The sequence below is a fragment of the Photinus pyralis genome, unplaced genomic scaffold (assembly GCF_008802855.1).
Source record: "Photinus pyralis isolate 1611_PpyrPB1 unplaced genomic scaffold, Ppyr1.3 Ppyr1.4_LG9, whole genome shotgun sequence".
Taxonomy (NCBI): Eukaryota; Metazoa; Arthropoda; class Insecta; order Coleoptera; family Lampyridae; genus Photinus; species Photinus pyralis.
Window position 1 is genome coordinate 1,092,049 of NW_022170878.1, and position 18,774 is coordinate 1,110,822.

The 18,774-nt window shown below is 36.8% G+C and overlaps 1 protein-coding gene across 1 annotated transcript; it reads right to left on the reverse strand.

The window, feature by feature from the left end:
- Nucleotides 1–116: 116 nt before the first annotated feature.
- On the reverse strand, nucleotides 117–18,770 carry LOC116181317 (serine/threonine-protein kinase VRK1-like). Its single transcript, XM_031501635.1, has 4 exons — nucleotides 18,552–18,770; nucleotides 18,197–18,498; nucleotides 8,506–9,751; nucleotides 117–510 (listed from the first exon to the last, which is right to left on the reverse strand). The coding sequence occupies exons 2-4, from the start codon at nucleotides 18,489–18,491 to the stop codon at nucleotides 270–272; spliced, it is 1,782 nt and encodes a 593-aa protein (XP_031357495.1). The 5' UTR covers nucleotides 18,492–18,498; nucleotides 18,552–18,770; the 3' UTR covers nucleotides 117–269.
- Nucleotides 18,771–18,774: the final 4 nt, after the last annotated feature.

Here is an 18,774-nt window from a genome sequence, read left to right on the forward strand (position 1 = left end):
CAGTTTATAAAAGTTACAATCACAGAATAACATAAATTAGTATTCGATTTCTCAATCAATAGTCAAATTCTGATGTAATGTATACAATTACATTTTTTTATTTGCGATTTACCATAGATCAGGTACAGATAATTTCGTCAGGAAGCAAAGAGGAATCTCCCGGTTATAAACTAAATTATCCACAATAATCAACTAATAAGAAATCAAAAAAATTACGTATAAAACTAAACTCAATATAATACTCGTAAAAAATAGGTAAATTGCCCCCGCTAGCCTCGAAGACTGTAAGTCCTTTTCAAAGTAATCACTTTCGATTTGTCCTTTTTGTTAACTGTGGCACGCTCCGCTTGGGACACTTTACTTTTGGCCGACTGTACTCGTTTGGCGGCCTTTTTCTTACTTCTCTTCAACTTCGCGAGTACGGCTTGATATTCTAAATACTGGCGTTCCTTCATTCGGTTGTACACCTCCACCATTGCTGGAGTGTAGCCTTCGATATACGTTGCGAAACTGAAAAAAAAAAGATAGTTGTTACTCTAAGGATGGGCTGCGTGCATTTAATAGTGATGTTTACGGGACTAGAACCATTACAGGCTAACAATTTGGGAGTACCGTCTCTCTTTAAAATTTACTTCTAAGATATACATGGAGGAGATGGAACCAAAGCTCTCACGCGTCCCATTTGAAATTATTTCAGATATTTTGAGGTTAAAAAAATGTTTGTTGTTTTCGAAGTGCGACCGCCATCTTATTCTTATCTCTTTCTTACTACCCTAATCATGAATGGTGTTAAATGAGCAAATAATGGCGAAAAAACTCTTGTCAAATGCTCCGACGAAATTAAGATCATGCTCATGTGCTGCCATAGTGTTGTAAGCAAACATATGTACCGTGTCTGTGTCAGTTCTTAACCACCTGCTCATGTGTAAGGTGGTAGGAAAGAGAAAGAAATTAGCTTTTTAATGGCGTATTACATACCGTATTGCCATTTAAAAAATACAAGATGGCGGCTCGTTAATAAGCCAAACAATTAGTTTCTTCCGTATGTACATCATATTGACGTACACCCTGTATAGGCGCATCTTTTGTATTCCTTCTTATGATTATCTTATAGCGTTTTCGATTGGCAAAACTCGTACTGCACGAGTGTTGCACGAGAAACTGAAGAAATCCATGTGAAAATTGCTCTCAATGGAACATAAATATTCGTAAATATTTGTTGTCATTTGTCCATAACCTCATTTTAGATTTAGGTAATCGACAAATCTCTATTCTAAAAAATGACAAATGATTTCAGTATTATTTATGATAAACGATTAGGAATATAAATTGGAAATTCCTGTAAAGGACCAATTTTTGGCGTTCAGTTTAATGAATAAGTGCAACTTTTTGTAAAATAGAAGTTATGGCTAGTTCATCATCTTCGCTATCGCTAGATGACGACAAAAAACTCTCCCAACGCAAGAAACAAATTCAAATTGTCGCACGTTTGTTTTGAACATTTGTTAACTAGCAGCTTCACGAGCTCTCGGACCTCGTGCGTCGAAATTTGCACTGAGTGCGTAATTGTTGCATCACATTTGCCAATGGAACACAGAAAATTGCCCTAAAATTACCAATAGAACGTAAAAATTGCACTCGTGCAGCACGAGGTTTGCCAATCGAAAACGCTTAGTAAGGCCAAAAGTGTACAGGGTGGCCAAATAAGAATGCGAGATACTGTATCTGGGAACCTGTCCCTCGTAGAGGCTTGCGGTAAAAAAATTTATTACTAAAACGGCTACGAGCAAAACCTGGAAAATATTTTTAAGTTTCTGACATGGCCGCTAGGGGGCGTAACTGCAATCTGGAATCTAAAGTCACTAGATATAGAAAGTACCGCATTCATCCGCCATTTTTGGGCAAATTTGCTGCCAACTTAAAAAAATTGACAAATAAAATCTGAATAGCTGTAATTTTTTATAACCTAACTTCAAAGTACTGTCATGTTTTATAAAAATATATACAGATATCTCCAAACAGGTGGAACAATCCCTAACATTAAAGTTACTAGAATCTGGTAACTTCCGCCATTTTTGGGCAAAAATCATGCGTTCTCTCTAACACACGAGCCCAATGGATTGCGGTGCTTTCTATATTTAGTGACTTTACTGGAATCTAAAAAAGTGATGTTTCTGTGAATTCGGCTATATTAACCTAACAAAAAAATGTCAGGTCTAACAATTTTTGTTTGACAATTTTTCCTGTATCTCTAAAAATGAAGTGGTGAGGGATATTCAGTTTCTGTAAAGAACACCATGTATCTTCAAAACGGCTGAGCCGATTTAAACAAACTTGGGTTAGTTCAAAAGGCCTATTCTTCAGCTAGAAATATTATACTATTTGAAGTTTTCACATATCACCGCTTGAGGGCTTTTTTCGACATTCCGACAGAAATTGTTATTTTCTCAAAAAGATTAAATGCATTGGTTCGATTTTTTTCATGAAAAAGTAGCTAAATGATGCCTAAACAAGCTCGCAGAAACAGCATCGTGATGGCCAGCATTTCGAGCATTTACGGCGGCATTAAAAGCTTGCTTTTTTAGATCGATCCACCTTAGGGCCCCAAATTATATAATGAAAATAATTCCGGAAAAATTAGCTTAAAAAAATAAAATTTTGAGGGTATAAAATTTTCTTTGGCCTAAATTTTAGGTTAGGAACAAGATATCGAGATGCGGTTTTCGCGAGCTTGTTTAGACATCATTTAGCTACTTTTTTATTATACCTGAATCACAATCTCCGTTTTAAACACTCAAATGCGTGCGAAAAAGGGCCTTTAAAACACACGTGCTTTAAAGTTGCTAAGTAACGAGACTTCAAGTATGACTTTTGAAACTGTCATCTGGATGAAATAAAAAATCCTCTTAGGTCGCTTTCTGTAAATGCAGAACATTTCTTTGGCTTTTGTACCCATCCTTTGGTTGAAGCTTTCACAAACGCGCGTAATTTAGGGTATGCTTCCAAATCTGTTCCACTTTTTAATCGCAGCATTGCTTTAAAGTTTTGAATGAATGCACCAAAATATAGAAGATTTAAATACCTTTGACATTTCCTTCATATATCCCAGCATTATCGATGCATTTAAGACTTTATTCGTAAGTAACTTCCTATTCATCCATGGAAACAACTTTTCATATTCTTTATAATAGGCTTTGCTGGAGTTGGATTTTACACCTACCAACGTTTGTTTAGATTTTACAACAATCGATTTAATGGGCGGTGTATTATCTTTTTCAACGGAAATCGTTTAATTCACAAAGACGATGATTTTTATAAGCAAACGTCAAGTGACATTTCCATGGCAATCGTGAAATTACGAACACCCAGCCCACTTAATTAAACATGTATTCGAGTATAACGTCAATATGACTTCATTGTATTTCCTATTTTTAAATTATACTGCAGGTATAATAAAAAATACTATAAGATACACCTGTATAATTGATCTTTAAAGCACTTGCAACGTTAAAGGCACTCCGCTTTGCGTCGTGCCCTTAAACTCGTTGCGCGTGCTTTAAAGACTTGATTATACACTTGTATCTTAATATACTATTTCATGAAAAAAAAATCAAACCTGTGCATTTAATTTTTTTGAGAAAATTAACCATTTCTGTCGGAATGTCGAAAAAAGCCCTCAAGCGGCGATATATGAAACTAACAAAACCCGAGTTTTTTAAAATTGGCTCAGTCGTTTCGAAGATACAGGGTGTTCTTTACGGAAACCTTTGAATACCCCCCACCACTTCATTTTTAGAGATACAGGAAAAACAAAAAAGGTTCAGATTATCGTCGTCTTCAAAGACCGGACATTTTTTTGTTAGGTTAATATAGCGGAATTCACAAAAAAATCACTTTTTTGGATTTCAGATTCCATTTCAGAAACTTTACCACAAGCCTCTACGATGGACAGGTTCCCAGATACAGTACCTCGCATTCTTATTTGGTCACCCTGTACTTTGTCAAGGACAACCTTGGAACGGAATTCACATGTTGTTTTTATATTTGATGAAATGCATATTTTGAACTTATGAAACGACAGCCTTTATGAAATACTTACGAAGTTAGTGAAATTTTCATACCCGGCGCCCTGGAGTAATTGCAGGGCCCCCCTCGGGCAAAATTTCATATTTTACAATTTACATACAGGTTGCCTGCCACTGGTTCTTAAGACTATGTTGAAAGATCTCGACAAAAGCGATTGTTTGACAAAAAAGGGAAATGGGGGAAGAGGATGTTCATTTGCGTCCATGGTACTTCAACAAAATGGACGGTTTCCCATCCCCCTCCCCAGGAAGGAGGAAGAGAAAGAAGGGGATCAAAATCTCAATGAAAGTTTGTTTAAAATCTACTTTGCTTACATATTTATTTGTGTCTGTGAGGCTTAAGCGAGACAGTACCTGCCATGACATTCTAATGGAATATCTTAAAGAGATGTGTGACCTAGGGGGAAACAACTTAGAATTTTTGGTGTACACCCCTTTGAATTAATTTGAATTAATGTAAATTAACGTGAATTAATTTGAATTAACGCGAATTAAATTGAATTAATTTGGATTGAAGCGAATTTATTTGAACTAACGTGAATTAATTTGAATTAATGTGAAATAATTTGAAATAACGTGAATTAATTTTAATTAACGTGAATTAACTTGAATCGTGTATTAATTTGAATTAACGTTAATTCATTTGAAATAACGTGAACTCATTTGAAATAACGAAAGTTAAAACATTCTTATTGGCAAATGCCTTTTATAGTTACGAGGAATATTTGGGTGCAGTTGGGAATTGGAATTTGGAAGTTAAAGACGTGTTGTTTGTTTTATAATTATATCGTTTGTAATTTATATTTTATACTAGCTATTATTTATTGTGTTATGTTAGACTTTTTGTTATGGTTTATATATTATTAAGATAATAATGACAACTGTAAATGCCTGTTTATGCATACTACAGGAAACTATTAAACTAAACTATAAACCATGTCCTGAAACAGCATCTCTTTAACTCGCAAAACCTCCCCTGATATTGGGGAATCTATTTAAAAACGCAGTTGAAAATTGTGTTAGCGCGTGCGCAAACTTAAAATGAAAATTGTAGTTACATTACTGATTAGTATTACATGTATCGAAGCCCACGCGTGAGAAATACGTTTTAACAAATGGCACGAGTAGGTCAATGTTGGATTTTGCATACGCATGCCTTTAGTGGTGCCAAGAAAAGGAGGGGGGGGGCACATGTTCTACCCTTCATGGTATTCTAATGAAAGGTACTTTCCCGTGCGACTTTTTCGAGATCAGTGAGCTACGGGGTCGGGGAGGGGAGGGGGGTTAAAAATTAATTTTATCTCTCATTGTATTCTAATTAAAGGTCTCAACGAAAGGAACCGTTTTCTCAAGACTGGATTGTCAGAAGAGGGTAGTCACAAAGGGCGATTGAGACGTCTGCAAAAAATATATCCATTGGTAATGTCAAAACAAAAGCTATTTCAGTTAAAAAAAATGCGTTTTCTGGACGTTTAGAAGCACACAAACCCCAAAATCGTTATTTACATAAAATTCAGGAAAATTACTAATTACTGGTGAGGAAATATTGAAGTACGAGGGACCGAGTACTTTAATTTCCGAGTCAGATAATGTTATTTTACTGACGAGTTTTGTATTAAATTTTACCCGAAATCGTTTTTTAATAAAAAGTTTCAATTTTCTGATAGAAGTTTTAATTAATGCCAGTCTGTCAGTTATGACAGGAGTCATTATAGACAAATGCGGCCGGTAAAGTGACAAGCGGCAGGAAACGTAGTCTGCTCTGCCTCTGTCATGGAAACTAAAATTTCCCGACAGAAAGTAGGCATGAAAATGAAGGTTTCAGGTCGATTTTGGGTAAAAGCTTAGACCATATAGTACATGGACTGCTAATTGTAACTAAAATATGGTCAAGGACATCGCCTGGGTATGTGAGTTTCAGGGTAAACGAGTCTGTCCGAAGTTGTCCGATGAGACACGATTTCAGACTGTCAACCTATAAATTAACAAACGTCAATTAATTAATCGCCTAGATATCCCAAAAAAAGCAAACTTATTCTTATTTGTGGACGTATAGCAAATAATGAAGAGCATTTAAAGCTTCCCGTACTACGCGGTTACTATAAAGCTGTTCTTTAAGCGATCCTAGTGGTGTTTACACGACTTTAGTTTACCCTGAGATTCACATACCCACGACTACAGTGCCCTCTATCCGTGACCATCCATTTTATATTGAAAGCATAGGGCGAATAGCAGTCCATGTACTATATGGTCTAAGGGTAAGTCATTTTTAGCTTGACGTTTGTGTGTGGGTGTGTTACACACACACGTGGTTCGTTTTTTGTGAACTAAAAAACCCCCAAACCGATTTGGACGAAAATTGGGGTGCATATAGGGTGGTATAGGGCAAGGTATGGAGAATCGAAAACGTCCTATTTTGGTTTTGATCCGTAACCATCTTCATGGTTGTTGAGGATGTCAAAAGTTTAAGAGCCAGAACGGCTTGAAAAATAGTATATTATATACCGCGGGACTGAAGTAGTACTTTTAATCCCGAAGGTAAAGTTTATGGCCCGACCAAAGGGAGGGCCATAATTTACCTGAGGGATTAAGACCACTACTTCAGTCGCAAGGTATATACGATATTTTTCGTACTTCCGAAACTGAAACACTTAATATGTATGGAGTTAGAGAACGCGTTCTTTCAAAAAATCGCTGCTTAACAAGTTACCATAGGAACGTTGCGTTGGTACGACAATCCCTATGCTATGGTAACAAAAATAATTTGGAAACTGTCATTGCTAGTGTCATAATTTTGGTCGTGGGTGACAAAGGTGTATTTGATATTGATAAAAAGCAGCCAAAGTAGGTAAAGAATTGATACCACCGAAATCCAAAAAACTATATGAGCAGCAGTACGATGCGTTTAAGAAGTAGTGCCGCATACAAAATGTGGAACAACCTACTGAAATTGCCTTGTTAGTAATTTCATCCTTCCGGGATTTTCGTCTAATTTTAATCCCGGCGGGACAAAAAGTGACACTTCAGTACTTGTCATAATGGAGTGAAGTTGTTACTTTAGTCCCGGAAGTACTAAAAATATTTTAACTTTATTTTATTCGCATACATTGGCCAAAATGGCTTAAAAAACTCTACAAAAAAGTTCATTACAATTTTTTTGTGAGTTTCTTTATTTTTGAGAAGTTTTGAATTGAAAAGTTAAACATTTATTTCATTTTTTAAATTTGCATTTTTCTCTAAAAGTAAGCATCAAAGTGAAAAATGTTAATTGCACAAAAAAAAGATGTGTCTTGATGAGATCTACAAAAAGGCTTCTACACTTTTTGCGTGAGGTACTTAGTCACTAGATATAGAAAGTACCGCAATCATCCGCCATTTTTGAGCAAATTTGCTGCCAACTTAAAAAAATTGAAAAATAAAATCTGAAGAGCTGTCATTTTTTATAACCTAACTTCATAGTACTGTCCTTAGATCATATAAACACATGGATAGAGCTATCTCATAAGCTCTACTAAAAGACAACCGTCGCCAACATTCCAACGTGCATTTTTATGCCTATGATCTTTTACTATTAGTAAGTTGTAATGTATTTATCCTTTGCCGGGTTGATTGTAAAAGTGCACAAGCTTGGCGATTGTAAGGACGTTTGTCCGTTTGACATCGTATATTCGCAAACAGCTGTTTTTCTTATTTAACCTTGCTTGACTTTACATGGTTATATATGAAACTAAAATTTTAATACAGTTCTGTACCACTAAATTGTCCTATAAAGATGTATTTATTCATGTATTGAGAACCTTTTTTACCCTAAATAATAAATATTGCATTGTTTATTAACATTGTGGGGTTAAAGATTTGAATTTTCTGATTGGTTACTATCACTGAAACTGTACAGGGAATAACAACATATAAACTGTACGTCGACAAGAGAGATACAGCACAAAAGTATGTAGTCTTGAATCAGAACATGTTGGCGACATAGTGTAATTGCATCGCTCCATCCATGTTTATATGATCTAAGGTACTGTCATATTTACAAAAATATATACAGATATCTCCAAACAGGTGGAACAATCCCTAACATTAAAGTTACTAGAATCTGGTAACTTCCGCCATTTTTGGGCAAAAATCATGTGTTCTCTCTCTAACACACGAGCCCAATGGATTGCGGTACTTTCTATATTTAGTGACTTTAGTTATACTATGACCAAAGATAATTGCAATGACTATTAAAAGTAGTCGGAAAGTCAAGTCGGGAGTTTACCTGACAACTAGTTTAAATACTCACCAGTATAGTTTACCATGGCAAATGAGAAATTTGGCAACACTGGCATTACCTCTAGTTCCTATAAATTTTTCGTAATCGATTTAGTCTTACCAATCACTTACTCATTACTACCACGCAAATGTTAAGACTTACATATCTCCCCGATCACGTGGCGAGTGTCCGTTCGAGTTTAACCTCTCCATCGACTTATTGAAGACGTCGAGCATCGCGGATGTCGGATTCAAGGCGTGTATATCCAAATTTTGAATGCCGCTATTCTCGCTCGTGTCGGTCAGCTTCCTCTCGCGCGCCCGTTTGATGATCACTTCGGGATCGACGAGCTGCGAAATCCAGTCCTTTTTACGCTTCACGACGTCGCGCTTGATGACCTTGCGCCGCACCGGTAAGTTCGATTGTAACGGCGCGCGCTGCAGTAGCATCTTGGCGCACTTCACTTTCACGTTTTCCGAATTGCACTTGGTCTTCTTCTGCTTCCGGCCCCATCCCTCCCGATTGTCGAAATCTAGCAGCAGGTCGTCCTTGTAGCCGTACTCCTTCAGCGCCTTTCCGAACAGAGTGCGTATGTACGAGTAGTCGGGCTTGCGTTCGAACTCCAAACTTTGCAGGTAGGTGAAGTAGTCGTAGAGAAACCGCGGGTATTCGAAGTTGAAGGCGTACTCGAGGAATGGTTTGAGGTTTTGCATGTACCGGCACTTCTTTTTGTGGACGGTTTCCGGGTCGGAGCTTTTGCTCCACGGGAGGTCCGACGTTAACCAATAGATCAGGTTAAAACCGAGACACTCGAGATCCGACCTAGGCGACTGGGCGCCCTCGTGGGCGTCTCGCGAGCAAAACAAAATCGTACCGGCGTGCGCTTTACGCGAGTCGTAATCGTAAGGTTTCGGTTCACCTGTCGACGTCACATATTTACAGGCAAGTCCGTAGTCTAATAGGAAAATTTGATCGATGTTATTCATCGGCTGAGCTTCCGTCTTCGACTCCTCATTGTACAGGTAGAAGTTTGTACGCAAGACTCGTTGAATTTTTCGCACTTTACAGGTACGCACGGGTCGACAGCCGGAATAGCGAATGGACTTGCCGTTGGGCGTACTGGGCTTCTTCTTGTACTCGTTATACAAAATATTAGACGCTTTAATATCGGAGTGAACATAACCGTTATCGTGTAAGTATTCTAAGGCGTCGACAATTTGAAGGCTGATCGTCAAGGCGGTTTTAAGATTAAATTTCCGTTTCACATCGAAGATTGCTTGTAAGTCTTTTTCGTACCGAGGTAATATTAGGAAACGATATTTATTATCCCCAACGGTATGAGAACCATAGGCTACGTAGTGTGGTATTGCTAAATGTTGCGTCTTCCTGTCAGTCTTCCATTGCTTAACTGAAAACGAAGGAAATTCACCCTTAGTTTCTGTACATTCAAGCATTATTTAACAGTAACAAAGTATTGCACGCATAATTTTAGTTTGCGTTCATGTTTTTGAGAAAGACTGGTCACGCCGCAGATCGTTTCGTCCCTGATTAAAATAAAGGGAGGCTAATGGACGCGTAATCGCCATCGTGTGCTAAATTTAATCCGTTCGGTAAGTTCCTAATCGTACACGAAATATAGATGTGGAACGCGATAAAGTCAAAACGAAAAGAGGAAGAGAGACGAGTTATTCACGGAGATAATGTAATTATGCACAAAAACCTCTCCGACGGCAAGTGTGTCTTAACCCGTTTGCGTATTATAAGCATTCAAAGGGATTGCAGAGGCAAATGGTTATTATTCAAAAACGATTGGAAATAGACATACGCCCTCGCGGAGTTTTTTTTGTGAGAAATTTAGTCCCCTAAAATTTATCTTCTACGAATTTTTTATCTATTTCGGTTTGCCCTGTATTTTGATATAAATGCGCGCCAATGTGATTTTCGTCAGAAAACTCCACTAGCGTAAGTGTAATAGACTGAACTCTTTCTTACGTTGAATCGACAACGACACTGATTCAGAATCGGAGGAGCAGTTCACACGCCTCAGTTCTATACACCCAAAGTCGCAAAACAACATTTTTAAAATGTCGTTAATTTTACTTATATTCGTAGTGTTTACATATAAAGTTTCATTTAAATATCTTCATAAATAAACAAGTATAAATTGTGCTCAACTCCTGTGCAGATAAAGCGCAGGTAGGGAGGGCTATGGTTGGTAGAAATTAATTCCTTTCGTTGAGACATTTAATTAGAGTACCATTAAGGATAAAACTAGTTCCACTCCCCCCGTACTTTGATAAGAGGACAGAAAGAAGGGCAGTAGTTGGTAGAAAACGATTCCTTTCGTTGAGACCTTTAATTAGAATACAATGAGAGATAAAATTAATTTTCCCCCCCCCCTCCTCAGGCCCCTCGCTCGCTGATTTCGAAAAAGAGTCGCACGAGAAAGTTATAGTTTGTACAAACCAATTTATTTCGATGAGACCTTTCATTAGAATACCATGAAGGGTAGAACATGCGTTTACCCCCCCCCCCCACCTTTTCTAAAGTTTAACTTGGCACCACTAAAGGCAAATCTGAGACCAAATGGTTGTCGTATGTAAAAGTTCTGCACGTTTTTCTTTCAAAAACATCATCTCAGGAAATAATTCGGGGGGACGTCCCCCTTTTAGACAGCGAAATTTGATGGCCGTCTGGCACACCTTCTGCAAAAAATGCCAGGACTCTAGGACCATTCCCCTAGAAGTAGTTCAAAACGGTAGAAGTGGGTCCGGACGGATTTTTTTTAATTCTTAAAAAATGCGCTAAAAAGTTAGCATCACACATGCGTTACACTGCGCATGCGCAAAACCAAAAAGAATACACGGAATCCTTGGATCAAGCCCTTTCAAATGAGTCCTATATCGCCAAAATCGGTTCAGTGGTTTAGAAGGAGTACGTGTGACGGACGGACAGACGGACGGACGGACGGAAAATACGCCAACAAAAGTTGGAAACTGTTGGTTTCAACACGATGGTGCACCTTCGCATAACGCCCTAATCATGTGAAAAATTTTCCATTTTCCAGGAAATTTGTCCAATATCTCACAGTTCCACACTTCCAGACTCTTGTCAATCGCGAAATGGAGAAATTGAAAGAATATGATGAGTCCCTAAAAAGTTCCCTCCAAGCAATTCAAGACTGTAAACACAAGCACAATCTTCTCTTTCTGCAAGATTTGGCATGTTAAGTATACACTAAAATCCACTGTAAAATATAGAACGTGGCAACACTGTAAAAGATAAGTAACGTTAAAGTATAATAAAAGAAGATGGTTGCTTTCGTATTCGATTTGTAATACGTGTTCTAGAATAAAAGTTATATGAGAGGAAATTGGTTTTGGTAAAGCGTTCAGAAGAATCAAGAGAATAGTTAAAATGGCAATCTGTCATTCCACGGATCTCGCTCTCCCTTGCTACTTCAGCTATATCTACAGCAGATTTCCACTCATCTCTTCTCATCACTGTGTAAAACAAAAATGTGGTATTGGTGTATCCAAAACTTAATTTGAGTATTTGTGTGCCCATTTTAAATATCGCATCAAAATCGATACGTTACCTGAATTATACATGCAAATTAATAAACACTGTCAAATGCAGATAATACATCGTCTGCTTTATGTATGATGCAAACGTTATAGGTTACAATTTAAATAAAATAAACAATTCAGATAAATACCGCGTTTATCGGCGACAACGAAAACTAACCTTCAGGCCTGTTTATGGGCGCGTTCAGTTAGTATTCAGCCGATTAAATTCGCTGAATTTTTAGTATACCGTCCCTAACCTAACTTTTTTGTTTCCTTTTTTCCATTACTTTACAATGCACTGTACTAAATTTCTTACCACTGACACAAGCATTCCTTTTCATCAATGGTACATTTCAATTGTGTCACATACTCTATTCATGGTGACGATGAGTATTTACAGATAAATAAAAAATTATGTTTTAGGTTATGAAGGTCAAGATACATGCCCGCGTTTACTCCAACCTTCCGCCCACAATTTTCGCTGAGACAAAATGGCGGACGCTGTTAAGCGCCAAACGACAGCTACGCCACAGAATAAGACCTTCACGGAACAGAAACATAAACGGCACGAAATTGTCACTGATTACAGCGTTTCCCATTATTGTGCGAAGAACTTTTTATCGCAGACTGAAATATTTTTTCGCGAAACCTACAAAAATATGAATCAGATTAATGGAAAAAGTGTAATGTGGCGAATTGTAACGATAAAATATCAAAATAGCAAATATCAAAAAGGTTTTCCCAGTCCACGTAGGTATGGTGAACTGGTGAACTATTTACTCTCCGACTACATACAAGGTATGTATTGTAATCGTGGTACATTATGGATATGCCAATATTGAGTTTTCCGGACGTTTTGAATGAAGCCCCCAAACTCCAAAAAACACGATAACTAAAAACGCCTACACCAATTTGGACGTAATTTGGGGTGCAGATAGGCTCGTATGGGGAATTGCAAACGTCCAATTTTGGTTTCGATCCATAACCAGCTCCATGGTTGTGGGAGAATGTCAAACAACTTGAAAAATTTTTTCGCACTCAGATAGATAGATAGATAGATACTTTTATTTCCACGTTCATCAATGTATACACAAAAACAGACAAAAAATAACAATATGTTCTAAAAAAAAATAATAATAAACTAAAACAAGTAAATAAGACTAGATGAATCGCAGATAGGTACCTCATTAAACAATTACTGTTGTGTTGAGGTTACCATCACTTAAAAAAACCAAGTTAATATTAATTCCAAATGCACTACATAAATTAAACGGAGAAAAAAGAACTTAAAAATTGCAGTAATAATGATATCAGTGGCGAATGTTTTTAGTTTTCAATCAATTTTGAATATTTTTTATTTTTTTGGGGGTTTACAGTATAGTTGAATTCCGTATTTTGGACAGTAAAAGTTTATTTAAAAATAGTGGCTGATTAGAAATAAAATAATGAACATGTGCGGATTCATTCGGGTTTATTCAAAACGAGATGATTGTGGCGGGCTCGGTGACGTAATAAGCCCGACCAATCAGCTGGTTCAGATGACATCACGACTTGGCAATATTGCTGGAGAATGTCATTTGTAACCTGCGTCACCTGTCACAGGCACTTGTCACTTGTCGTTCACTTTCGCGGATGCCTTAAAACGTCAAATCTGACAAATGTCAGACCCTCGCACAAGGTTGCCAATTCACTTCTACGTGATTGGTTGTAGGTTTATGACGTATGTAAACCGAAGCGTTTCAAATTCGGACTAAAAACACGGGTTTTCAATAATTAATTTTGGTTTTATTTTACTCGCAAATCAAAATTGACGACACACGGGTCTTTTTATTTTTAATGTACTTTGTAGATCAGAATGAAACCGGGATGCCCCTATTTGCATTTTTCTAGAAAAGCAAGCACCATAGCAAAAAATGTTAAATACAAAGATGTCTCGATGAGCTGTCCAAAAAAGTCTTATACACTTTTTGGGTCTGGTTCAAAATAAAGATGCCAGAGGGTATTTCCTAAAGGTAGTACATGCCTTCATGATAAGTAGATGGAAAGTCGAGTCAGGACCTGACAACTAGTTAATTAATATAGAACCAACATTAGTGCACACTAATTACCATAAATGAGTTTAATGTTTAACATTTATACAGGGTGTTTATTAAACATGCGGAAAAAATTAAAGAAGCAATTATTTGGTTTATTCTAAGCATTTTTAGCGCATTTTCACAGAAATTTTAAACAAAGGTGCTATTGTGGCCGCTTTGTCCGTCCGTCCGGTCGCTACTAGTTCTTTATCTTAAGAGCTATCGTTAGGGTGTCGAGGCTTGCACCAAGGAAGGAATTTTTTCTGTGCTGCTTAAGGCTGGACAGTACATACAGAACGAAGTATGTAAAGTTGCCTATTGTCAATCGCCAAATTTGGCCATTTATAATATTAATTTGTGAATGATGGCAGAAACATAAACTTAGGCCAATTATAATGCACATTTTCTCTCTGCCAAGCGGCGCGGCGGAAGCTAAATATCTTTTCGCGATTTTGACGAAAACTTTTAAGTTGTTTTTCCAAGATAACTTATCTATAGGTAAATGAAGTTGGAACAATTTCCAAAATTGAGATAATTTCGTAAACATAATATCTAGGCAATAACGCCAGGAAAATGTATTTCCTTTTTTCTTCACTCAGAATTCGTGGAACGAAATCAAGCGTTTTCGGGCAACGGAATAGGTGTACTGTCCAGTCTTAAGAAAAAAGTTATGGTAAAAAATCTGTTTTTCATATACCATCATTTTACTCTTTTGCCGTTTATTAACGATCCTCGAGATCGTTTATAATGTTGTATTGCTGTCTACCCGTCTGTCTGTCCGTTTATCTCTCCGCCCGTCTGTCTGTCTGTCCGTGTGCAGTTGTGCGTTGTGCACGATACCTTTTGTATTTGCACGATACAATTTTCCTGTTAAGATATTTAAATGAAATGTTGTATGTAGGTATCTCAAATAAACGTGAAAATGTTAAATCAAACAATTTGTTTTGCGCATGCGCAATCCGTTTTTTTATTTGTGAAGATATTTAAATGAAATGTTGTATGGAGGCACCTCGAATAAAGGTAAAACCGATGGTAAAACTAATGCCGAATCAAATAAATTTATTTTGCACAATGCGCATGCGCAATTCGATCAGACTAAAAAGACGCAAGACAATTGTTGCGCATGCCCAGACCCACATTCGTTATTTCTGAACCAATTCTTCTAAAATTTTAGAGTAGAATTCTTCTTATAAACTGAAATTGAAGTAGCAGGTCAAAAATGGATTGCACATATGCAACTTATTTGTATTCGGATTTTTACGAAATTTTAAAAGAAGTCCAACTTGTTTATCCTTTGATGATTTTTGAAAGTGTTTTGTTGTGAAAATGGTCGAGTTAATTAATTTATATCTTATCTACTACCTAAACATTCTGTTGCGGCTATGGGCCCCTCGAAATCGCCACCTCCCCCCCTTCCTCCCCCTCCAACGAATTAAAAGCATTTTATACCCTAACCAAAATTTATTTCTTTACAAAAAAGTGACTGGTAGTAAAAACATGTTTTATATCAATTATGAGATTTATAAAGTGTTATTGAACTAAAGTATAATATCTGTAGCTGTAAAGAAATATACTCCTTTTTTTAAATAATAAAAGACATCAATTTCAAATCACGTATTTCAAGTTTATGATACAGTTTAAACAATGAAATCCAATATACAAACATCTAAAGACCACAGAATCGTGTTACAGAGAATCTAACGGTTACATGGCGTTATTAAGTTGCCCAGGTACGATCATGAAAATGATAAAAATGGCTAGAGGGCAACTCAATTAAGCGTTTTCAACAAAAAAATTTGCGGGAAAAGCCTTAATTTCCCACAATTTGAATACAAAGTTCATATAATTTCGTCGAAATGTGAGGTGTTACACCATATTTCATGATTACGTTTAAGTTAGTAAGAGTGTGCGTAACAACTTCAATTTCTTAAGAGGTTATGTTATTTTTCCATGATAGTAGTGAATCCAAATTTGGTTTTTTACCGATCCCAAAAATTTGCTGCTTTTTGTTAACAAAAAAGGCCAAAAGAAATCTCTGGAAATTATTTTCAAGTTTCTAGCTTCGCCGCTAGAGGGCGTACGATTCATGGTTTTAAGTAGAAAAATGACTTTTTTTCTAAAATATACCCAACAAACATGCATAAAAAATACATGCACAGCAATCAATATGCTTCATTGCATCATTTTGGTTCTAGCTCATAAAATATGAGGGGTGTGGGAAGGGGACATCTCTTTAAGGAATTAAATGTAACTTCGGATTAGGTTAACAGATTTTTACATAATAGGTCTTGTTGGAAAGAGCTCTTTTCATTGAACACAGATTTTACATGAATAAAGTAAATGTGCTGAGTGGTAGAGGACGCGATGTGACATTAACATAAACTTTTTTTTAAATTTCAAATCGAACGATACAATTATTATATGATATTATCAAATAATATGAAAAAGTAAGAATATCAGTGAAAACCGCATTTTAATATCTGTTTTCTAAGCAGAGTGAAGGCGAAAATACGAACATTCACAAATTTTAATTGCAATATTTATATTCATCCAATTTGGATTTGAAACAAATGAACACATAGCAACCGATAATTATGTCAAAGTAAATGAGGCGATGGCAGTTCAAAATTAGCACTCAATCTAAGTTTTTAAATGATGAGCAACAAAAAAATTATTCAAACTTTAAATCAGAGAAATATGAATACATATATATAATAAAAGAAATAATAATTATAATTAACGTAAATTTTCAATGTCTGCCATTATTTTCGATACAAAGAGGAGTCTCTGCCACGGCTATGAATTACATTTCTAATTCTCGTCATGTAAAATCTGATTCCACGAAGAGAGCTCTTTCCAACAAGACCTATTATGTGAAAATCCGTTAACCTAAACCGAAGTTACCTTCAATTCCTTAAAGAGATGATCGCTCATATTTTATGAGCTAGAGCAATTTGTGCTGCATCAAAATGATACAAAATTGATACAAGATTATAATAATAATAATAATAATGTAAATACTCTATGATAGTGCTGCGACTATATCAGATTCGTCAAGTAGCGTAGATAAAACGAACATTGCTATGCAAGTATTTTTTATGCATGTTTGTTGGGTATATTTTAGGAAAAAGGTCATTTTTCTACTTAACCTAAAGTCACTAAATATAGAAAGTACCGCAATCCATTGGGCTCGTGTGTTAGAGAGAGAACGCATGATTTTTGCCCAAAAATGGCGGAAGTTACCAAATTCTAGTAACTTTAATGTTAGGGATTGTTCCACCTGTTTGGAGATATCTGTATATATCTTTATTCATTGGTATATATTTTTATAAAACATGACAGTACTATGAAGTTAGGTTATAACAAATGACAGCTATTCAGATTTTATTTGTCAATTTTTTTAAGTTGGCAGCAAATTTGCCCAAAAATGGCGGATGATTGCGGTACTTTCTATATCTAGTAACTTTAACTTAACCATGAATCGTGCGCCCTCTAGCGGCGAAGTTAGAAACTTGAAAATAATTTCCAGCGATTTCTCTTGGCCCCTTGTGTTCACAAAATTTTTTTCCCAAGGCTGTGATACTATGGCCTGTGACCATTGTTAATGCGACACCCTGTACAGTCGTCCTCGAATTTTCACTTACACGTTCTCACCCAAGAAATCTCTTGCAAAACGTTTCCGAGGCTGCTCTAGCCTACTACACTGGAACTTCACATGCTTACCTTCTTCAATGCAATACGGTGGGTCAGTGGCAGAGGAAGCAAAAACGGAAAGGCATGCCAAATACAAATTTCTAAAGAGAAAACACATTTTCACAGTTGTAGCTGTTGAAACGTGGCACTTAATAAGAACTTTTGATGAACAAATTTCAATTCTCACTGAAGAGCAAAAATATCAAAGACTACATAGTCATGTCGAGAAGTCAGGATCTTGGCAAAATCTACTTCTTATAATCTCCATAGCAATTCAATGTAGGTAATTCTTGGAGTTTGTTTATAGAATTCACTTTTTTATTAATCAAATGACGTTTATCGCTATAAAAAAACAAATGAAGTTGTCAAGCGCTAGAGATTCTACAATTACTTATTTTGGAAAATTACGAACAATTGATTGTAGCCGAGTACAAAGTTACAGGGGCACCTTAGTCCCTTGAAATTTGTTAGTAGCCGCAAAAAAACGTAATGGTTAGTCGATTCAACCCAACTTACTCGCTGCAGCCTTTCCGATGCGAAGATAACAATGTATTTCGACAAACAGCGGTCCACTCGTGTGACTTTCCACTTTCGCCACGAAAGGTGCGTCCGCGCTAACGTCCCCTGAGATATCATCACTTGCCAGGTAGATCTCGCCGAACCCTCCTAAACCAACCGTCTTCCCCAATTTCCACATATTTCCTAAAATGTCGACCAACATGGTGCCCGCCTTAATATCGCCCGTGGAGATCTCAGTCTTCTTATCGGGCGGCTCCGAGGAGTCGCGCTCGTTATTGAAACGCTTCTTCATTTCGAAACTACGGAAACAAACCACTTTTCATGCTAAAAATCGAGTTTGATGGCAACTTACCAAACGAAATTAACCTATTTCTGATGGCCTACGTGACAGGGTGAAATAAGGCCGAAAACGCGACGAATGCGATCCCGTTCGTCGAGCTATTCGATCCTAACACAATTTCAAGCACTTCCAAAACGTATCACTTCGAAAACAGTAAAATTTTCAGAACGTCTTACGACCATGTTGAAAAGGAAAACCTAAGACGACCGCGCGCATGCGTCGCTCGCCTACAAAA

Coding starts and splice junctions, on each gene's coding strand:
- LOC116181317 (XM_031501635.1), bottom strand. CDS start 18,491: ATGAAGAAGCGTTTCAATAACGAGCGCGACTCCTCGGAGCCGCCCGAT. Junction 9,752..18,196: donor CATCGGAAAGGCTGCAGCGA/GTAAGTTGGGTT, acceptor CTTCGTTTTCAG/TTAAGCAATGGAAGACTGAC. Junction 511..8,505: donor CCACGTGATCGGGGAGATAT/GTAAGTCTTAAC, acceptor TTTTTTTTTCAG/TTTCGCAACGTATATCGAAG.